This window comes from Macaca fascicularis, chromosome 8 (genome assembly GCF_037993035.2).
Source record: "Macaca fascicularis isolate 582-1 chromosome 8, T2T-MFA8v1.1".
Lineage (NCBI taxonomy): Eukaryota > Metazoa > Chordata > Mammalia > Primates > Cercopithecidae > Macaca > Macaca fascicularis.
The window spans coordinates 46,528,318-46,552,464 of record NC_088382.1 but is presented as its reverse complement, the minus strand read 5'-3'; the positions used below and the strand labels follow the sequence as shown (position 1 = coordinate 46,552,464).

The following is a 24,147-nucleotide window of genomic DNA, read 5'->3' as shown; positions in this document are numbered from 1 at the left end:
CTGTCTCAAAAAAAAAAAAAAAAAAAAAAAATCTAGGAACTTAAGATGTGTACTTCATATGTTATATTCCAATATAAAGGTATTTAAATAATTAACTGAAAGTGAGATTTTTCCCCTCGTATCTGTATAATATGTGTAATTTTCCCTTTATCATATTTAATATGGCACTATATAACGTAACTAGGAAAAAAGGCTGTAAAAATGGGAAGATATAGAAAATCACTAATTAAAAAAATACATCACTTTATGTCTTTCTGATCTTTTCCATGCATGAAATATGCTTTAATAAACCTTTTTCTTTCTCAGTAAATTTTTTGAGGATGTGACTTGTATGCATTTATGACCTATGACAAAGAACATATACAATATAACAGTTAAAATAATAATAAAACTAAGCCCAATGAATCACTACCATGTTAAAAAATAGACATTGGCTGGGCACAGTGATTCATGCCTATAATCCTAGCACTTTGGGAGGCCGAGGTGGGTAGACTGCCTGAGTTCAGGAGTTTGAGACCAGTCTGGGCAACATGGTGAAACCCCATCTCTACTAAAATACAAAAAATTAGCCAGGCATGGTGGTGTGTGCCTGTAGTCCCAGCTACTCAGGAGGCTAAGGTGGGAGAATTGCTTGAACCTGGGAGGCGGAGGTTGCAGTGAGCTGAGATTGCACGACTGCACTCCAGCCTGGGCAACAGAGTGAGACTCCATCTCAAAAAAATAAATAGGCCAGGTGCGGTGGCTCAGGCCTGTAATCCCAGCACTTTGGGAGGCCAAGGTGGGCAGATCATGACGTCAGGAGATCAAGACCATCCTGGCTAACAGGGTGAAATCCCATCTCTATTAAAAATACAAAAACTTAGCCGGGCGTGGTGGTGGGCGCCTGTAGTCCCAGCTACTCGGGAGGTTGAGGCAGGAGAATGGTGTGAACCCGGGAGGCGGAGCTTGCAGTGAGCTGAGATCATGCCACTGCACTCCAGCCTGGGGGACAGAGCAAGACTCCATCTCAAAAAAGATAAAGAAATAAATAGACCAGGTGCAGTGGCTCACATCTGTAATACCAGCACTTTGGGAAGCCAAGGCGGGTGGATCATAAGGTCAGGAGTTCAAGACCAGCCTGTCCAACATGGTGAAACTCTGTCTCTACTAAAAATACAAAAAGCCAGGCATGGTGGTGGGGGCCTGTAACCCCAGCTACTCGGGAGGCCGAGGCAGAGACTTGCTTGAACCCGGGAGGCAGAGGTTGCAGTGAGCCGAGATCATGCCACTGCAGTCCAGCCTGGGTGACAGAGTGAAATTCTGCCTCAAAAAATAAGTAAATAAATAAAATTTAAAAACATAAAAATAAAAATAAATAAAAATCATCCCAAAAACTTAGAAGTCATGCATGTCTCTATACTCTTCCCAGAGGTAATCAAAGTCAGAATTTGAATCATTCTCATGATTTTCATGATGGTTTTGTCTTTGTGCTATTCCTAAAAAATATATTGCTTAGGCTGGGTGCGGTGGCTCACGTCTGTAATCCCAGCACTTTGGGAGGCCGAGACGGGCGGATCACGAGGTCAGGAGATCGAGTCCATCCTGGCTAACACGGTGAAACCCCGTCTCTACTGAAAAATACAGAAAACCTAGCCGGGCGAGGTGGCGGGTGCCTGTGGTCCCAGCTACTCGGGAGGCTGAGGCAGGAGAATGGTGTGAACCCAGGAGGTGGAGCTTGCAGTGAGCTGAGATCGCGCCACTGCACTCCAGCCTTGGGGACAGAGCAAGACTCTGTCTCAAAAAAAAAAAAATTTAAATTGCACAAAATTTTATGTATATATATTTTTTATGAGCAAAAAAATTTTTAAATTGCACAAAATTGTGTGTGTGTGTGTGTATATATATATATTTTTTTTTTCTTTTTTTTTGAGATGGAGTCTTGCTCTGTCCCCAAGGCTGGAGTGCAGTGGTGCGATCTCAGCTCACTGCAAGCTCCGCCTCCTGGGTTTACGCCATTCTCCTGCCTCAGCCTCCCGAGTAGCTGGGACCACAGGCGCCTGCCACCTCGCCCGGCTAGGTTTTTTGTATTTTTCAGTAGAGACGGGGTTTCACCGTGTTAGCCAGGATGGTCTTGATCTCCTGACCTCGTGATCCGCCCGTCTTGGCCTCCCAAAGTGCTGGGATTACAGGCTTGAGTCACCGTGCCCGGCCGCAATTTAAATTTTATACATTAATCATTATGTATTATTCTGACTTGCATCTTTCACTAAACACTACGTTCTTGAGGTTCATCTGTGTTGATGTATTAGCCATGGTTTATTTTACATTTCCCCTATTGTCTGGTATTCTATTGTTTGAATATACCTCATTCAATCATTTTCCAATCGGTGAACATTTGCGTATTATTTTTACTTTTCTGTGATTACAATGTTCTTCTATACTTTCTTCTACACGCCTCCTAGTATGCACAGACAATATTTCTAGGAATCTAGGATATATATATAGTAGAACTGAGAGGTCACAGAATATGTGGCATGTTCAGGTTTACTAAGCAGACTGATGTATACTCCTACCAGCAGTGGATGAGAACTGCCATTGCTCAACATCTTCAATAATACTCAATATGTTGGATTTTTAAAATGATGTGTAAAATGGTCTCCATTGCAGTTTGTTTTTTTTTTTTTTTTTAGACGGAGTCTTGCTCTGCCACCCAGGTTGGAGTGTAGTTCCATGATCTCGGCTCATTGCAACCTCTGCCTCCCGGGTTCAAGCAATTATCCTGGCTCAGCCTTGCGAGTAGCTGGGATTAGAGGCATATGCCACCATGCCTGGCTATTTTTTGTATTTTTAGTAGAGATGAGGGTTCACCATGTTGTCCAGGCTGGTCTTGAACTCCTGACCCTGAGTGATCCACCTGCCTCGGCCTCCCAAAGTGCTGGGATTACAGGCGTGAGCCACCGCACCCGACTTTTGTCTTTTTCTTTTTTTTTTGAGACAGTCTCGCTCTGTTGCTCAGGCTCGAGTGCAGTGGTATGATCTCGGCTCACTGCAACCTCTGCCTCCTGGGTTCAAGCAATTCTACTGCCTCAGCCTCCTGAGTAGCTGGGATTACAGGTGCACGCCACCATGCCCTGCTCATTTTTGTATTTTTAGTAGAGACAGAGTTTCACCATGTTGGCCAGGCTGGTCTCAAACTCCTGACCTCAAGCGACTGACATGCCTTGGCCTCCCAAAGTGCTGGTATTACAGGCGTGAGCCACCATACCCAGCCCATTGTCACTTTAAATGTGCATGACGCTGGCCCTATTTGGAGATATCTGTGGCTCCTGTGGTGGGCTGAATTGTGTCTCCTAAAAAGAAAAATTGAAGTTTTAATTCCTAGGATATGTGAATGTAACAATATTTGGAAATTGGGTGTTTATAGATATAATTAGTTAAGATGAGGGCACACTGGATCAGGGAACGCCCTAAATCCAATGATTGGCATCCTTATCAGTAGGTCACGAGACACAGGCATACAAAGAATGACATGTGAAGGTGGAGAAAGAAACTGGAGTGATCTGTCTACAACCAAAAACATCAGGACTGCTGGCGGTTACCAGCAACAACAAGGAGCACAGAGCAGAATGTCCCTCCAAACCTCTAGAAGGAACCAGCCTGCTGCCACCTTGGTTCTTCTAGCCTCCAGAACTATGAGAGAATAAATTTATGTTGCCATAAACCATCCAGTGTATGGTAATTTGACATGGCAGCTATAGGAACTAACAGTCTCCATCTTCACTAATAAATCCTTTCTGATGAAGATTTTTCACCATGTAAATGACTGAGCACAGAATAATGGTCAGTTGGTAGTTTTATGAAATGACAGGCATTATATTTTTTGCCATAAAGGAATGAGAATTTTTTTTTAAAGGACAGAATTCAGTACTAAATTCTCATTGCAGGTAATCTCACGAAAGGCAAAAGTAATATTTTCTGTTCTAGTACATTAAGAATCTGCCCACTGCTAGAATTGCTAGCAAATCTGTTGCCAGGAGTATCTTGTGTCTCCCGTATTTACCATTTAAAACACAAAAACACCAACTGGATAGCATGAGGCAAATTGCCAGAGAAGAGAATTTCTTTCCCATCCTAGTAGAATAAATCCAAATTATCTTTGTGGTACTGAGGATGTCTGGTTTAGCACAGTGTAAAGTTGTAACACTTTAACGGGCTATCAATTCATAGTCACTAATTCAATGCTTGCCAGGAGTTTTGCTAGAAAAGGATGAGAAGGGGTGCAAGAAAAATTATGAAACATTTCTAATATGGTCAACCTCAGTTAGAGATAAAGAGAGAAGATTTCTTCTTCATGAAAAAACAAATGTGAATATTTTAAAATTTACTTTACCTTTTATACCAAAAAGTTCTTGTTTGTAACTCAAGGAAATATTTGAAAATCTACTGACAAGTTTTCACAGACTTTAAAAAATTTACTTAAGAAAGAATATTAGACTGCGTGTGGTGGCATGTACTTGTAATCCCAGCTACTCAGAAGGCTGTGGCAGGAGGATCACTTGAAACCAGGAGTTCAAGTCCAGCCTGGGCAACATAGTGACCCTGTCTCCTAAAGACCTTAGAGTCTCTTAAAGACAGGGTCTCTTTTTTAAAAGACCCTGTCTCTTAAAATTTTTTTTTTAAATAAATAGATTAAGCTGGCAATACTTTAGAGCTGGCAAGCTATAGTCCATGGGCCAAAACCAGCCTGCTGCCTGTTTGTATCTATAAAGTTTTACTACAACATGGTCACAACCATTAATTGATGTATTGTCTATGGTTGTTTTCAAGCTACAACTGCAGAGCTCAGTGGCTGTGACAGAGACCAGCTTTCAACTCCTAAAAAACAATTATTATCTGACCCTTATAGAAAGAGGTGTCTGACCCATGATCTAGAGTGTCTCAAACTCCTAACTATGATTATCACAAAGAGAGAAAACCCTAAAGTCTCATTTGAGAAGGCAGTTCTAAAGCAGTCATTATTCTGACCTGAGAACCTTGGGCGGGAGTGACCCTTCAGACTCTCTTAATATATATTATAATTTTCTATCTCTTCAAGGGCCACCTATGCCAACGCCTAGACACACCCATAACTACCTAACACAAAGCACGTCTGTTCCACTATAGAAGAATCAGCCTCAACAGCTTTTATACTTACAGATGTTCTTCAAGCTTCTTTTTTAGAAGGACTGACTAAAAATGAAAAACAAAGTTAGTTTATTACCTCATATTTTAACTAAAATAATATTTTTTTAAGTTAAAAGTACAATAGTCAGAATTTTGAGTGAGCTCTCAGTAATTTGTTTGGTCAAAGAGCTGAAAACACACAATGTACCCCAGTTTAAATCTCTTTAATAAAAGGAGACATGTAATTAGATTATAATTACATCCCCCTAAGGGATGACAATCAGTATGAAATACCCACAACTTGGATATATATATGAATTCTCTATTTATAATCAGGCAGATGAATAAAATAGGAATGAAAAAGCCACTTAATTATAGACCTAATATTCCTGGATTTGGTAGGCAGACAGGACCCTAGTAATAATAGATTTCCTTTAAGACACTTATCTGCTATTTTCCTTGAGTCATGATAAAGTATTGGGTCAGCTTCTATAAATACGTCTGACTTAATCAGTGACTTATGAAAATGCACAGGTTACAAATAATTTATGCAATGGTATGGGAATGTGAAGGATAGCATATGCACAACCTTTAATATGTTGGAGAATGTAGCTTTCACTGGGTAAAAAAAAAAAAAAAAAAAAAAAAAAAAAGGCTCCTGAAAAGCAGATCAAAATTGACCTAAAAATAAACAATAAAGACATTCTCTATAAGACCACTAAATTTCATAATTAAACTTACACAGTACATACTATTAATCAATTTTATGAAACATTTTGAGATAAATGGTTATATAATTAATTCAGTCAAAACCCAATTAATATAGGCTTATAAAACAAATTGTCCAATCAACGCCAGTGATGAGGGAAAAGGAACCCTCACACTAAGTTCTTTTGATAATAATTACCATAAATTTTTATTCATTTCCATTCTAACACAGCTCTGTAATACTTCAACTTTCACTTCTTTCCTCAATATGTTAACTATAGTTACCTCAGTAGATCCACATGTCCTCTATCACCGCTTTCCAAATATACAAAAAGATAACCCTGTTAACTTTATTTTATAAAAAATAAAAAAATAGAAACAGGGTCTCACTTTGTTGCCCAAGCTGGTCTCTAACTTGTGGGCTTCAGTGATCCTCCTCCCACCCTCGGCCTCCCAAAGTGCTGGGATTACAGGTGTGAGCCACTGCACCCGGCCAACTCTATTAACTTTCGATTACTGCTCATTCCTTCTTTAGCACAGGGGTAAAATGTAAATACTTTTTAGAAACTTTAATTCTGTGCTTATGATTTGATTAGAGTCTAGCAAAACTTTAACTCTGAGAAGATATATAATAAAATGGTTAAATGGGTGGTTAATATGCCAAACAATGCTCTAAATCGTGTCATAGACACTGTCATATGTAAACTTCACAGCCTGTGTAACAATAGCCCCACGTTACAGTTGAGGAAGGACAGGCTGGAGAACATTTAGTAGCTTTCAAGTGGCAGATCCAAAACGCAGGTCTGCCAGACCCCAGAGTCCATGCATGGCCTTCAACTCCATGCTTCCTATGCTGCAGTGCCTCTCCAAACTGAAGACTGTTCCTACCAAAGCACGGGGCAGAAGGAGGGTAGACTGTATCAAGATAATTTATATAAATGAATTAATTATAATAATGGGATGGAACAGGAGTGGAATGGGGAATAAAACCAAGAGCAGACTTCTTGTCGGTTGACTCTTTAAGAGTTCGATAACCTTTAAGTATCTTAATTGTAAAGGTCCTAAACCTACAAGGCAAGTAATCCAGATATTCATTTTGTACAAAACTACCTTAATAAAATTTTCCATACCATCAACTATGATGGCAGTCTAAATCCAAAAACTGCTCACTATATAAAAATGAAAAGGAAGCCATACTTACAATAGCCTTGAGCAGAAACCATGCCAAGAGACAGAGAGGACAAATTAGTATGAAGCAAACACAGCAGCCAAGAGAAGGAACGATTTAGTAATTCATGAACAGAAATAAAAGATATGCACTTTTTTTTTTTTTTTTTGAGATGGAGTCTCGCTCTGTTGCCCAGGCTGGAGTGCAGTGGCACAATCTCTGCTCACTGCAAGATCTGTCACCCGGGTTCACGCCATTCTCCTGCCTCAGCCTCCCGAGTAGCTGGGACTACAGGCACCCACCACTATGCCCGGCTAATTTTTTATGTATTTTTAGTAGAGACGGTGTTTCACCATGTTAATCAGGATGGTCTCAATCTCCTGACCTCATGATCCGCCTACCTCGGCCTCCCAAAGTGCTAGGATTACAGGTGTGAGCCACTGTGCCCAGCCCAAGATATGCACTTTTTTAAAAGAAATGTACATTTTTCTTTTTTCTACTGTCTCCTCATCCTGTCTTGTGTTCTAAAGTTTTATATATTGTGGCTAGCTCAAATTATCCATATGGCTGGATATAACAATGTTTTTCTGCTTCCATGCTAAAAACAAATTACATAAAAATAATAATAAAAATGTGCAACCCCTTCTACTCTGACTTAAGATTACATGAAAGGACTGTGCTTTTGATAACAGAAGCTGGCAGAAGTTATGTTGTTCTTCTCCAGAGAAGACCATTTCCTTTGGCAGGTTGCTTTATGTGTTGTACATTCCCGAGATGCAACACTCTTAAGTTAGAGAAAGAGAAAAGTAAGACAAAAACATAAAAATATTTGCTGGGGCAAGAACCATATATCCTGTACTGTACTATTTATTTCTCTAAGCCATTTGGAGGCACGGTTTCAGCTATCTGAATCTTTTCTACATATAGAAAAGAGCTCAGAGCAAAGTTCTGCTTAGTTTACAGTAAGACATTGGCATCTGGACAATCAAATAAATGGACGAGTTTATGTAAATAGTACTTGACACGGCTGGCATCTCACTTCTGAAATACGTTCTGTTAAAGTAATGGCCCACAGCATATTTAATTAGATTTGATTACCATAGTGATACCTAATCAAGCTATGCCAAATTATCTTTTGAAGAATAAATGCTTTTATGTTTTAATGTAAGAGAACCATGCACAATGGCCATCATTGTAACACTGAAGTTTAAGTTGATTCTGATATTTCACCATTTTTACTTCCCATGTACCACATGCCCTTCCCTCACTCCCATAACAAATCAATAAAAGTCTCCTCAGACTTTTAGAGACCAGAATGGATTTTACATTTATCTCAGTTTAAAGGACCTAGTGATTTCACTGAATTAAGAAATGTTGCCCCATTCAGTTCATCTCTAAGATACTTAATTAGGCTTAGTAATATTTTAATACACTCATGTAGTTTTGTTTCACCTCTTTGTGATTTAGCATTTTGAATAAAAACATGTTTTAAATTTTAATAAGGGCATACGGAAGTTTAAATGTTGGTGACAATTTTAGGAATCAGAAATCAATCTGGGAATCTAACAAGGACTGCCAACGCATTGATTAAGGGATGAGCTAACATCACTCATGTTAGAATGAAGAACATGTTACCAATATACACAAGATGATGTCTGGAGAAACTCATTAAGCTAGGCCATGGATGAGCTTTTTGTATCTAGTATTCACAAATTTTAAGTAACATACTTAACTCCCTTTCTTTGGTTCCTTTTGTTTTTATATCCTCTTATGTTAAAAAGGCCAAATGGAATTGGCTACATCTATAGTTTTGAAGTTAATCCTCCAAAATGACTCTATCAATGGAAACAAACATTTATGCTCAAATGCCAGAGTTTACAGCAAATTACACTGGTAACAGGAAAGAAACAAAACATCTGGTTGAAGCAAAGACTGATCACCAAAATTTTGTTTTTTCTCCTCTTTACATTATTTTTGAACACTCTTTAAGTCTTAGCTCTGTTGTTTACTGTTCATTGAACATAAAGGATTTGCAAAATTTGACTTACACTTTTGCCAGAGATAGACGACTATGTGCTACCTAAGTACTGTGATAGAAGGTTAAAACGCAGGTGTGAAGAAAGGCAGTCCTTGGCTGATACATTTACACTATTCTAGTGCAAGTGTGCAGAGTTGTGACAGAGATGCAGAGTGCTGGGGGATGTAAAAAAAGGGCCAGTGTTGGGGAACAGAAGGAGTAAGAGGGATTCAGAGATTTAGAGAAAATGCAATTCTAGGGACAGCAGTATTTTCTTAAAATCACTTTTATATTAAAAATTTCTACTTGAACATTCCAAATTCCCACTAGCAATTTTTTTTTGACCAAAGGGGAAAAACCCTATACTTCATCTTTGAACACTGAGTTGAGCATATTTAAAACATAAAGCCTCAATTAATTCCTCAGTTGGTAACTAGAAATGAATTTCTAATTCCCAGCAGAGTTAATCTGAAGAGACAGATCTGGTGCTTTTTATAAGGAATGTTAGTAAAAAGGAAAACACTGTTTCTTTTCTATAACCAATATAACACTAAATTATTTTGATAAAAAACATCAAATAAAAAATAAAAGTTATTTCTCAACATTGTGAAACTGACAGACCATGGTTGGTACATATTAAAACTTACATCTTCTGCTTTTGAGCCTTGATCCTGTAAAGATTTTTGTAATTCTTCAACTTGTGACTGTACTTCCAGAAGTCTTTGATTCACCAGCCTAGAAATGAAATGTACATTAATTTTCCAAGTAGTGACTTATGTATGCCTTTTTTCCTTAGGTTGTCATATCAGTTAGAAAGTATAATTAACAAAATAAAGTCTCATGTTATAGCAGTAGTAGTATAGTAGTGGCCTAATGTCATGAGTGGCAGCTTACTTTTCTGATTATTTTTGGTATTGCTTGAAATTTCGAATGATGACTTCTAACACAGTGTTTGGGTGGGCACATATTTTAGAACCAATGTAGTTATGCATATTTCTCTGAAATTCACTTCAATACATGTTTATGAAGACTATGTCTCAAGGACTGTGCTCAGCATTAGTATTAAAAGATCTCTGCACTCAGGCAGGGCATGGTGGCCCATGCCAGCACTTTGGGAGGCCGAGGTAGACAGACTGTATGAGCTCAGCAGTTTGAGACCAGCCTGGCCAACATGGTGAAACCCCATCTCTATCAAAAATACAAAAATCAGTCAGGCATGGTGGTGAGCACCTGTAAGTCCCAGCTACTTGTGGGGATGAGGTAGGAAGATTGCTTGAGCCCAGGAGGTCGAGGCTGAAGTGAGCTGTGTTCGTGCCACTGCACTCCAGTCTGGGCAACAGGGTGAGACCCTGCCTCACACACACACACACACACACACACACACACACACACACAAAAGATCCCTGCCCTCACGGAATTAAAGCCCAGTGGGGAGGAAAAAGTGTAAACAAATAAAATACAATCAGATAAAAACTTCCAAGTGGTACATAGATGCATATAAAACTGATAGTTGGTCAAAGAAACAGTAACTCTCTGGACGAGTTAAAATACACTGGACTTGAAATGAGACTAGAATAATAAATAAAACATCTGTGGGTTATGAGTGGAAAGGAGATTCAAGACAGAGGTCAGTATGTCCAAAGTATGCAGAAAAATAAGAAGATGCAGTGAATTCAGGAATGGTATGATGATGAGTATGTTATGAGAGGAAGAATGGCTGGAGAGAAACTGGGGAAAAGGAGATCAGCACAACCATGTATGGAATACAAAGTGTCTGCTGGGATTACCCTGTAATCAGCAAGCCTCAAGCTGAAACTGGAATAACTCAGACAACCTTAAATAATGCTGACTCCACAGTTTGACTTTCTTTTATCTTTTTCTTTTTTTCTTTTTTTTTTCCTTGAGATGGAGTCTCCCTCTGTCGCCCAGCCTGGAGTGCAATGGTGCAATCTCAGGTCACTGCAACCTCCGCCTCCCAGGCTCAACCAATCCTCATGCCTCAGCTCCCTGAGTAGTTGGGATTACAGATGCGCACCACCACGACTGGCTAATTTTTGTATTTTTAGTAGAGATAGGGTTTTACTATGTTGGTCAGGGTGGTCTCGAACTCCTGACCTCAGGTGATCCACCCACCTCAGCCTCACAAAGTGCTGGGATTACAGGTATAAGCCACCGCGCCCAGCCCATGGTTTGACTTTCATAAATTCTCTAGGTCATGATGCAACATTCAGGAGACTAGCTTACTTCCAAAGGTGTTGGGTGATACTGAAGTATTGCAAGAAGGGAAAACATGGTTAGACAGATCATACAGGTAGCATGTCAGACAGATCACTTTGGTTTTACAATGGAAGATATTATTTAAAATGTTCAAGAGCAGGCATGAAGATGAATGCTATTATTACTATTATTATTACTAAATATGCCTGAAATAGAAAAGGACAGAGGAGGAAATAGAAAGGGACAGAGGAGGAACTATCTTGAGAAAAGGCAAAAGAATACAAGGATTTTGGTATTCACTGAGAAGGTAAGACAAAAGGAACAGGATAAGAAAGAAATATAGGGATCTGATTTTACATTTGTTGAAAATGAAATGCCTAGAAATTTGTCAAACAGCTAGATACCTTAATCTAAAGCACAGAGAAACCTGAGTTGAACATACAGATTTGGGAGCCATTTGGAGTTAACTGAGGCCATGAGCAAAAATGATATTGTCTAGAAAGAGTGTGAAAAACAGTGTAAAAGACTAACAAAGATGGCCCATGGCGGATCAACCAAGGAGTAGAAAGAGGAACCTCACCCTGAAGAATATCAGAGAATGACAGAGAATATAAGAGAAGGCCATTATTGAAATAAAAAATTTGAAGAAGGGGGAACTGAATAACAACACTGAATATAGTAGAAAGATGAGGAAAGATAAAGTCTTGAGTGCTGCTACGGGATTGGCCATTTAAGAGATGACCAGTTATCTTAGTAAGGAATACTTTCGTGAAATGGTAGTAGTAGAAGCCAGACTGCTCCAAATTAAGGAGAAAACAAGACAACAAGTGTTTAGAATCCAAATAGCCAAAAAGTTTAATGAGAAATTTTTTTACTTAAATTACAAGACATTATAGGTTTATAATTTAGAAAGGATCACAATAAAAATGTAATTAAAGCTATAATAACTTTTTCACATCAAGGTAAAAAAATCTGAGTGGTTTTGAGTAACAAAAGGATAAATTATCTGAAAAATCCACATTCAATATGGGGACACAGGTCCATAAACACATTACTAGTAATACCGTAATACTGTTCAGTCTTTTCAGAAAGCAAAGTGGAAATATGTATCCAACTAAAAGATTATTTCAACTATCCATCTTAGTCATTTTTGAGATTATTTCATCAAACAATATTGTAAGCCTACTAGGTGGAAGCCATTGTAAACATCATAAAACACAACCCAGTGTGTATCAAGATGGTCTTTGGAATGGTTTAAAAACAGCTAAATTCTCTCAATGGGGAATAGGTGAGCAAAAATAATAGTGGAACTGTTAAAGTATGAAGTATGTAAGTAACATAAATATAAGTAAAATATTTATGAAAAAAGTACATCTATAAAATACTAAAAAAACTGAAATAATACCAAGCATCTTCTCTGAACACAGTAAAACTAGAAATCAGTAACAAAAGAAATTTTGGAAACTATACAAACACATGGAAATTCAACAATATGTTCCTGAATGACCAGTGGGTCAATGAAGAAATCAAGAAGGAAGCTGAAAAATTTATTGAAACAAATGATAATGGAAACACAACATACCAAAACTATGGGATACAGCAAAAGCCGTAGTAAGAGGGAAATTTATAGGCATAAGTATCTACATCAAAAAAGAGAAAAACTTCAAATAAACAACCTAACAATGCCACTTAAAGAACTAGAAAAGGAAAAGCAAACAAAACACAAAATTAGTAGAAGAAATAATAAAGATAAGAGCAGGGTGGGCGTGGTGGCTCACACCTGTAACCCTAGCACTTTGGGAGGCCAACGTGGTTGGATCACTTGAGGTTAGGAGTTTGAGACAAGCCTGGCCAACATGGTGAAACCCCATCTCAACTAAAAATACAAAAATTAGCCAGGGGTGGTGGTGCACGCCTGTAGTACCAGCTACTCTGGAGACTGAGGCAAGAGAATAGCTTGAACCCAGGAGGTGGAGGTTGCAGTGAGCCATCGTGCCACTACACTCCAGCATGGGTGACAGAGACTCTGTCTCTAAATAAATAAATAAATAAATAAATAAATAAATAAGGATCAGAGCAGAAATAAATGAATTTGAAATGAAGAAAACAATACAGAAGAGCAACAAAACAAAAACCAGTTTTTAAAAAAGATAAATTGACAAACCTTTAGCCAGACTAAGAAAAAAAGAGAGAAGACCCAAATAAATAAAATCAGAGATGAAAAATGAGACATCAAAACTGATACCAGAGAAATTCAAAGAATTACTGGTTATTATGAGCACCTATATGCCAAAAAATTGAAAAATCTAGAAGAAATGAATAAATTCCTAGACACATACAATCTACCAAGATTGAATCATGAAAAAATCCAAAACCTGAACAGACTAATAGCAAGTAACAAGATGGAAGCCATAATAAAAAGTCTCCCAATAAAGAAAGGCCCCAGATCCGATGACTTCACTGGCAAATTCTATAAAACATTTAAAGAAGAACTAATACCAATCCTACTCAAACTATTCTGAAAAATAGAGGAAGAAGGAATACCTCCAAGCTCATTCTATGTGGCAAGTATTATCCTGATACGAAAATGAGACAAAGATGCATCAAAAGAAAAAACAAACAAACAAACAAACAAACAAAACAAACTATAGGCCAGGCACAGTGGCTCACGCCTGTAATCCCAACACTTTGGGAGGCCAAGGCAGGTGGATCACTTGATGTCAAGAGTTTGAGACCAGCCTGGCCAACATGGTGAAAACCTGGCTCTACTAAGTTACTGCACTCCAGCTTGAGCGACAGCATAAGATCCTGTCTTAAAAAAATATATATACATATAAGTATAGGCCAATATAACTAATGAATATTGATGCAAAAATCCTCAATAAAATACTGCAAACCAAATTCAACAACACATTAAAAAGATCATTTATTATGACCAAATGGGATTGATCCCAGGTATGCAAGGATGGTTCAACATCCTCATACCAACTAATGTGACACATTATATCAACAGAATAAAGGACAAAAACCATACGATCATTTCAATTGATGTTGAAAAAGCATTTGATAAAATTCAACAATTTATATAAAAACTCTCAAACAACTGGGTATAAAAGGAACATACCTCAATATAATAAAAGTTACATATGAAAGACCCATAGCTAGTATCATACTGAATGAGGGAAAACTGAAAGTCTTTCCTCTAAGATCAGGAACAGGACAAGGATGCTCACTATCATCCTGTTATTCAACACAGTACCAGAAGTCCTAGCTAGAGCAATCAGACAAGAGAAAGAAATAAAGGGCATCTAATTAAGAAAGGAAGAAGTCAAATTACAAATCAACATACAAAAATCAGTAACATTTCTTTCTTTTTTTTTTTTGAGATGGGGTCTCACTCTGTGGCCAGGCTGCGGGGCAGTGGCATGATCTCGGCTCACTGCAACCTCCGCCTCCGGGGTTCAAGCAATTCTCCTGCCTCAACCCCCTGAGTAGCTGGGGCTACAGGCATGCACCACCACACCTGGCTAATTTTTGTATTTTTAGTAGAGCTGGGCTTCATCATGTTGGCCAGGATGGTCTCGATCCTCCCACCTCAGCCTCCCAAAGTGCTGGGATTACAGGCAAGAGCCACCGCACCTGGCCAAAAATCAGTAACATGTCTTTTTTTTTTTTTTTTTGAGACAGAGTCTCACTCTGTCACCCAGGCTGGAGTGCAGTGGCACGATCTCAGCTCACTACAAGCTGCACCTCCTGGGTTCATGCAATTCTCCTGCCTCAGCCTCCCGAGTAGCTGGGACTATAGGTGCCCGCCATCATGCCCGGCTAATTTTTTGTATTTTTAGTAGAGACAGGGTTTCACTGTGTTAGCTGGGATGGTCTCGATCTCCTAAACTCGTGATCCACCCGCCTCAGCCTCCCAAAGTACTGGGATTACAGGCATGAAACACCAGGCCCAGCCAAAAATCAGTAACATTTATATAGGCCAACAGCAAACAATCTGAAAAAGAAATCAAGAATCCCATTTATGATCACTACAGCTAAAATAAAATACCTAGGAATTAAGCAAAGAAGTGAATGATCTCTACAATTAAAACTGTAAAACACTGATGCAAGAAATTGAAGACACAAAAAAATGGAAAGATATTCTATGTTCATGAATTAGAAGAACCAGTATTGTTAAAATGTCCATGCTGGGTGCAGTGGCTCACATCGGTAATCCTAGCTCTTAGGGAGGCAGAGGTAGGATGATATAGCTTGAGCCCAGGAGTGTGAGACCTGCCTGGGCAATTTAGTGAGACCCAGTTCTCCACTGAAAGGAAAAAACAACAACAACAACAAAGTACTCAGTATGTCCAAGTGCCATACTTTGGCCTATTGTTGGCCAGGCATGGTGGCTCACGCCTGTAATCCCAGCACTTTGGAAGGCTGAGGTGGGTGGATCACCTGAGGTCAGGAGTTTGAGACCAGCCTGGCCAACAGGGCAAAACCCTGTCTCTACTAAAAACACAAAAATTAACTGGGCGTAGTGGCTCATGCCTATAGTCCCAACTACTCAGGAGGCTGAGGCAAGAGAATCGCTTGAACCTGGGAGGTGGAGGTTGCAAAGAGCTGAGATAGTGCCAGTGCACTCCAGCCTGGGCGACAGAGACAGACTCCAACCCCAAAACAACAACAACAACAACAACAACAACAAAATCCATATTACCCAAAGCTATCTATAGATTCAAAATAATCCCTATTAAAATACCAATGATATTCTTCACAGAAATAGAAAAAACAATCCTAAAATCTATACGGAACCACAAACTACCCAGAATAACCAAAGCTATTCTAAGCAAAAAGAACAAAACTGGAGGAATCATGTTACCTGAGTTCAAATTATACTACAGACCTATAGTAACCAAAACAGCACGGCACTTACATAAAAACAGACACACAGATCAGTGGAACAGAATAGAGAAGTCAGAGATAAATCTATACATCTACAGTGAACTTATTTTAACAAAGATGCCAAGAACTTAACTCTGGGGAAAGGGCAGTCTCTTCAATAAATGGTACTGGATATCATTATGCAAAATAATGAAACTAGACCCCCTATCTCTTGCAATATACAAAAATCCAATAAAAATGGATCAAAGATTTAAATCTAAGACCTGAAAATAATAAAATGAAACTGGAGAAACGCTCCCTGGACATTGGTGTGGACAAAGATTTCTTGAGTAATGCTCCATAAGTCCAGGGAACCAAAGCAAAAAGGAACAAATGGGATCATATCAAATTAAAAAGCTTCTGCACAGCAAAGGAAACCACCAACGAAGTGAGAGACATCCAACAGAATGGGTGAAAATACATGCAAACTCCCCATCTCACAAGGGATGACTAACCAGAATATATAAGGAGCTCAAACAACTCTACAGGAAAAACTCTAATAACCCAATTTTAAAAATAGGCACAAGGAGGGCCGGGCATGGTGTCTCATCCCTGTAATCCCAGCACTTTGGGAGGCTAAGGTTGGTGGATTGCTTGAGCCCAGGTGTTTAAGACTAGCCTGGGCAACATGGCAAAACCCCATCTCTACAAAAAAATAGAAAAAATTACCTGGGCATGGTGGCACATGCCTGTAATCTCAGTCACTTGGAAGATGAGGTGGGAGGATCACTTGAGCCCGGGCTGTCAAGGCAGCAGTGAGCTGTGATTGTGCCACTGTACTCCAGCCTGGGTGAAGGAGTGAGATCCTCAAAAAAAAAAAAAAAAGACAAAAGATCTAAACATATTTATTCTAAACAGATATTTATATCTCAAAAGAGGCTGGACATGGTGGTTCATGCCTATAATGCCAGCACTTTGGGATGCTGAGGTGGGAGGATCCCTTGAGTCCAGGAGTTTGAAACCAGCCTGGGCAACACAGGGAGATCCTGTCTCTCCAGAAAATTAAAAAATCAGCCAGGCATGGTGGTGTACACCTATAGTCCCAGCTACTCAGAGGCTGACATGGACGGATAGCTTGAGCCTGGGAGGTTGAGTGTGATCATACCACTGCGCTCCAGCCTGGGTGACAGAGTGAGATCCTGTCTCAAAAAAATAAAATAAAATAAAAAAATTAATAGGCACAGAAAATGTGGTATATGTAGATGCAGAACACAATGTAGCACTATTTAGCCATAAAAAAGAATGAAATCCTATCATTTGTAAAAACATGCATGAAACTGAAGGTCATTATGTTAAGTGAAATAACAGGCACAGGAAGACAAACTTCACATGCTCTCACTTATTTGTGGGAGCTAAAAATTAAAAAAATTAAATTCATGGAGCTTGAAAGTAGAAGGATGGTTACCAGAGGCTAAGAAGGGTAATGGGAAGAGGTTAATGGGCACATGAAAATAGAAAGAATGAATAAGACCTAGTATTTGCTAGCACAACAAAGTGACTATAGTAATAAATAATGTAATTGTACATTTAAAAATAACGAAAGTATAATGGGATTGTTCATAACATAAATGATAAATGCTTGAGAGGATGGATACACCGTTTACTCCAATATGATTATTATGCACTGCATGCCTGTATCAAACTATGTCATGTAACTCATAAATATATATACCTACTAGGTACCCACAAAAATAAAAAAAATAAAAAGTTCATCTACAAAATAAATGAGGATTATGATGCCTACCTCATGGGGTTGTTTAATAGACTAAAGTGTGCCTAGCAGAGCCCCTGCACATTGCAGGTATTCTATCAATGTGAATTGCCTCTACCTTCTTTCTCCCACACTTCAGGGATTGAGATAGTTAACATTTTAATCAAAGTCTAATTGCTGAATACATACAGCTGTGGGATGCAGGGACAGGGTGCACTTGAGATTATAGTACACTCTGAGAGGTACAGAAACAAGATCAGGTCTACTTTGGCAGAATTCCTGGGGAATCCTGATGTGGCTTCTCTCTCAACCCTCCACCCTCTTCTAATATTGTTTGAGGACTGGCAGGTATTACAGATATGCTAAAGTGCTCGCTCTTGGGAAAACTAATTGGAAAGGACTTTAGAGGTCTATGACAGACTTTGCTTTCTGACAGGTGATATACATGGGCAGTGAGCAAACTGTAACAGACTCAGTGGGACCCAATGTTGTAAACTAGTAGGATATTAAGCTAGAGTCAAGGTAATATAAATACTCATTAAATTCAGTAAGAACAAACTTAGGGTAAGTCACTTAGGACAAAAAACATCCTGTGAGAGGAAGACAGGAAAAGGAATAAATATTGTGCAAACATAGTACAAGATAAATTGGCAAGAAAGAGGGTATGGATTAGGTATGGAGGCTTTGGAGTCAGGCAGTCACGGTCTGAGTCTGAGTTCCCTCATCTGTAAAACTTTCATAAAGTAAGAAAGCATATTTAAGACACCTAGCACAATGCCTGAGACAAACAGGTGCTTAGTAAATATTACCTGTTATTATCATTATAGATCATAGTCAACCATAATCTAAGTTATTCATCATCGGTGTTGTAATTTAAGAAACAATCACAACACTAAGTTGTACCCAGCAGTAAGTCACACAGGAACTTGGGTGGTGATTAGTCATCCACAGACAAGGACACTGTATAAATGACAATTGGCTGTCCTGTCTCAGGGAAAAAGAGCAATAATTATAAAGCCTGTGAGAAACAATGCAAAGCAGTATGAAGAAAGTGTGGGTGTTTTCTCACTAAAAAAATATCAGGGTAGGGAGAGACTTTTCTGACTAAAATACAACCCAGAGGCAAAAGATGAATGAGGCGAACATCAAGACACTTGCACCAGAGGGACTGCCCGCCCGCCAGTTGCTCCTGCAATCTCCCCCGCTCCACTGTCTCCACTTCCCACTTTTTCTGAGTACTTTAAAAAATCCCTCATTCTCTAGACTCCTAAGAGTTGATGTAAAATTTTCTCCTTCTGTTTATGCTTGATGGTGCTCTTATAATCACTCTAGCATTTATACTGATTTACACTGTTTGTTGATTCTATCTTAGTAGCTTTAAAATGTAAAGCTACAGGAAGAAGGGTAGGATGTGTACAACTGTCACAGCAATTTTGCAGATTCTAAACTTTCAAAATAAGTCAGTTGTTCCTAAGATGAATTAGTTCCTTTTAGGGTCACAATAAATAACAGATTAGAAGAAAAATGCTTTGTCAATCCAATTACGAGGGAGCTACTGCTCTCCCCACACCAACAGAGCTCCAGCACACTCCTGTGGAAATGGTAAACTCTATTAGCCCGACAACAACTGTGAACTGAAATTCTGGTGAAAGACTGAATTATCAGATTTTTTAAAATCCTCTAGTTTTAATTAGTGATTAGAAAGGATAAATGGTAGAGCTGGTATCATTTTGCATGAAGAAGTAAAGAGGACACCATTCTAAAAAAGCCCAATGTTTTTTGGCAAGTCTGCCCAAAAGTGAAGAAATGGATTCAAGTTCTCTTAAAGGGAAAGAGAACAGCACATGGCCATTTTTCAAACTACAATTCAGATCTTTGTTGTTGGTTTTTTTGTTTTGTTTTGTGTGTGTGTGTGTTTTTTCTGTTTTTGAGACAGAGTTTTGCTCTATTGCTCAAGCTGGAGTGCAGTGGTGTGATCTTGGCTCACTGCAACCTCCACCTCCTGGGCTCAAATGATCCTTCTACCTCTGCCTCTTGAGTAGCTGGGACCACAGGCATGCACCACCATGCCTGGCTAATTTTTGCATTTTTTGTAGAGATGGAGTTTCATTCACCATGTTGCCCAGGCTGGTCTCGAACTCCTGAGCTCAAGCGATCTGCCCTCCTCGGCCTCCCAAAGTGCTGGGATTACAGGTGTGAGCCACCATGCCCTGCCAGTTCTTTGTTTAAGGGATTCAGAATCAAGGCAAATAGGGAAAACTTATAGCCAGATGCGGTCACCTATAATACTCTACCTATTCTCTGTCTCCAGTTCATTCTTGCGTAGATTTGCATCATCTAGAAGGCTCTGCAATAAGGCTATTTTTTCATTGTCCGAACCTTCTTGGTTAAGCTTTAACATCTTATTCTCATGCTGAAGACGAATAAGTTTCTCCCTGAATGAACAAAATAAAAACTAAATATTATATACACAGTCATTTGGTGCATCAATATACAACACAGGTATCAAATCCAGCTAAGCACTCTTACAAATTTAATACCAGAACAGAAATGAAAAATAAATAAAGTGCAACAAATTCAGCTATTATAGCTGGCAAAGACATTACATTTAAGGTTTTAAATATTTTCTTTATAGAAATAATACAGTCTCTAAATACAATGATTTGTAATAAATATGATTTCAAAATCCTATTTCTTCCCTGATTTAAATATTTAAACTATGAATGCATTTATTTATCTGTTATTTGATTCTTATTAGAGAACATAATCTCTAGTGCTATGCTCTTAAATTATCAACCATTTGGTGGCAAGATATTATATCCGACAAGAATCATTTCAAGACATTCAGACTACCAATTTCTGTAATATGTAAAATTAAATTCTTGAAACAAGCCAGATCATTACAATCAGGTTACCGGACTGCACTGTTTTGGACTCTGTATATGCCAAAAGCTTACATTAAGGGATATTAAAAACAGTATCCATACAGAACTTGCCACCATATTTACTGCAGGGACGATATAATTAAATGTTAGTTCATATGAAGACATACTTGTTGAAGATATAATTCCTTCTTTTCTTTACACAGGGTCATCTTTAGGGGGCCCCATGAAGACAGTATGAACAGATACCAAAGACTATGAAAAGCTGTGGAAAAGCTTCTTGTGGATAAAGAAAAATCAAAGTAAGAAAGAAACATGCACATACACGCAATGCTCTTATTTTATAAACATAATAAATCTTTTACTTTTGCTACTGAAAAGATGAACCAAATCTGTGATCTAATTCAAGCAACTATTTAGAATTTGATGTATTCTATTATGGGCAACAGGGACTTTCTTGTTTTTTTTTGAGATGGCCTCTCTGTCACCCAGGCTGAAGTGCAGTGGCACGATCTCGGCTCACTGCAACCCCCGCCTCCTGGGTTCAAGCAATTCTTCTGCCTCAGTATGGGCAATAGGGACTTTATATTTTCCAGAAAGTTACAAAGTAAACACACACTTTGTAAGGAAGACAAATGAAAAGAAAATATAAACCCTCCATAACTATAGTGCAAAATGACTACTGCCGAAATATAGCCTTCTAATTCTATGCACGTATACTCACATGCAAACATTTTTCAAACGGGATCACACAGTACAAATTACATTGGTACCTGCTATTTACACCTAAAATTTCACAATCTTTTTACATCATTAAATATACTTGGATATTTTAAATGACATAGCATTAAAATCGTTACTTATTTAATAAACACCCAATTATTGGGCATTCAGATTGCTACCAATTTTGAGCTTTAACAAGTTAATAAGATTAGCCTTATAAATATACTTTTCTGTATATCATTGGTTATTTCCTTTGGATTAACTCCCAGAAAAGTAATTTTTGGGTCAAAAGATAGGTGCACTTTTAGACTAACAGAGATTAGACATCCTGCCAATCTCCTCAAAAGAAAGGTTGTACCATTTTAACCTTTTGCCTTTGCCTTTAGTTTATGAGATTTCCAATTTCTCCACACTCTAACTCAATGAAAAGTATCAAATATTAACCCATCATCTAAAACATGTTGTAAAATTTTCATCCCAGTTTATCATTTTTCCTTGATAGTTCTCTTCTGGACACAGAGCATATTTTAATCTGTATCTAGTCATACTCAGAAAAGCCCTATTTGCTGAATCTTTATCATCACTGTTCTTTTTTTTTTTTTTTTTTTTGCAGACAGAATCTAGCTGTCACCCAGGCTGGGGTGCTGTGGCGCCATCTAGGCTCACTGCAACCCTGCCTCAGAGGTTCAAATGATTCTCGTGCCTCAGCCTCCTGAGTACCTGGGATTTCAGGCATGTGCTAGCATGCCCAGCTAATTTTTTTGTATTTTTAGTAGAGATGGGGTTTTGCCATGTTGGCCAGGATGGTCTCGAACTCCCAGCCTCAAGTGATCCACCTGCCCTGGCCTCCCAAAGCGCTGGCATTACACATGTAAGCCACCGCACCTGACCTATCATTGTTCCTAGTTTAAAAAACCAACTGTATTACCAATATGTTTCCTTAAAAATTGTGAGTTGTTTTGGACGTAACCACTTACTTATAAACGTTCATAAATATGTGTTCATTTATTCAACAAATCTTATTAGTTCAATTATAAAGTAGCATATCAGATGGCAAAAAAGAAAAAGGTACACAAGATACTTCCAGACTTGGTGCTGCCTTACACGCCTTTTGTTTGTACTTCTTCTTTTTTTTTTGAGATGGACTTTTGCTCTTGTTGCCCAGACTGGAGAGCAATGGTGCGATCTCGGCTCACTGCAACCTCTGCCTCCTGGGTTCAAGTGATTCTCCTACCTCACCCTCCTGAGTAGCTGAGATTACAGGCATGCATCACCAAACCCAGCTAATTTTGTACTTTTTTAGTAGAGACAGGGTTTCGCCATGTTGGTCAGGCTGGTCTTGAACTCTGACCTCAGGTGATCCACCCACCTTGACCTCCCAAGGTGCTAGGATTACAGTAGTGAGCCACTGCGCCTGGCCCGTTTGTCCTTCTTAAACAAATGTTAACCAACAACTACAAATTGTTTCCATTTATTCAACAAGTATTTGAAAGCTTATTTCAACTTTTACAGTGTATGAAACCCTTACACAAATGTTATTTAGTATCTACCAAGGAAGTTTATGAAGAAGCAAGGCCAGTGTCCATTTTAAAAAGGGGCAAATAGGCCCCAAAAAGGTAAAAAGCAATATTCAGAATTAATCAGTCTCCTTTTAATGGACATTTGGTGTCTCCCCCCCTTATTTTTCATTTTTATACATAAAGCTAGTTATGCATAAAAATAAATGAAACTGGCTGGGTGCGGTGGTTTACACCTGTAATCCCAGCACTTTGGGAGGGCAAGGCAGGCGGATTACTTCAGCTCAAGGAGTTCAAGACCAGCCTGGGAAACATGGCAAAACCCGGTCTCTACAAAAAATAGCCAGGCGTGGTGGCATGTGCCTGAGATCCTAGCTACTAAGCAGGCTGAGGTAGGAGGATTGCTTGAGCCCAGAAGGTCAAGGCTGCTAAGTAAGCTGTGACCACGCCACTGCACTCCAGCCTGGGTGACAGAGCAAGACCTTGCTTCTAAATAAATAAATAAATAAATAAATAAATAAATAAATGGAATTTAAAAAATGCTATGAATAAAAAATATAAGGTATGATTGAGGGAAGAGGAGTTTAAGATGGGGAGTCATTTCCTCCTGTCTATAGCATTATGTCTTTCCCAGACCTTTCCATGTGGTTAGCAGATAAATCTTTTTTTTTTTTTTTTTTTGAGACAGAGTCTTGCTCTGTCTCCCAGGCTGGAGTGCAGTGGCGCAACCTCAGCTCACTGCAAGCTCCGCCTCCTGGGTTCACATCATTTTCCTGCCTCAGCCTCCCGAGTACCTGGGATTACAGGTGCCTGCCACCACGCCTGGCTAATTTTTTGTATTTTTAGTAGAGACAGGGTTTCACCATGTTAGCTAGGATGGTCTCGATCTCCTGAACTTGTGATCCGCCCACCTCAGCCTCCCAAAGTGCTGAGATTACAGGTGTTAGCCACCAAGCCCAGCCGGTTAGCAGACAAATCTTAATAACTAATGATTTTGCATGCTGATAGCTAAGCACAACTATTGTCTACAGGCCAAATGTCTTCATTGCTTAATGTCTGCTGAGGATACTCAAGCTTAGGACATAATAATTGGCTTTGTATGTGTGAAAGATTGTCTTATTGAAGTGAGC

General features: G+C 38.9%; 1 protein-coding gene across 4 annotated transcripts in view; it reads right to left on the bottom strand.

Annotated features, from left to right (window-relative positions):
* The window catches only part of HOOK3 (hook microtubule tethering protein 3), a 125,044-nt gene that overhangs the window by 11,010 nt on the left and 89,887 nt on the right, over positions 1–24,147 (bottom strand). For 3 of the 4 annotated variants that reach the window (XM_005563239.5, XM_065519169.2, XM_065519168.2), the window contains exons 15-17: positions 20,190–20,330; positions 9,683–9,770; positions 5,174–5,208 (exon numbers count right to left, since the gene is read on the bottom strand). In XM_005563239.5, coding sequence (XP_005563296.1) covers positions 5,174–5,208; positions 9,683–9,770; positions 20,190–20,330 — 264 coding nt within the window. The remainder of the gene's footprint in view (positions 1–5,173; positions 5,209–9,682; positions 9,771–20,189; positions 20,331–24,147) is intronic. The other variant, XR_012416407.1, reaches the window with a different exon arrangement.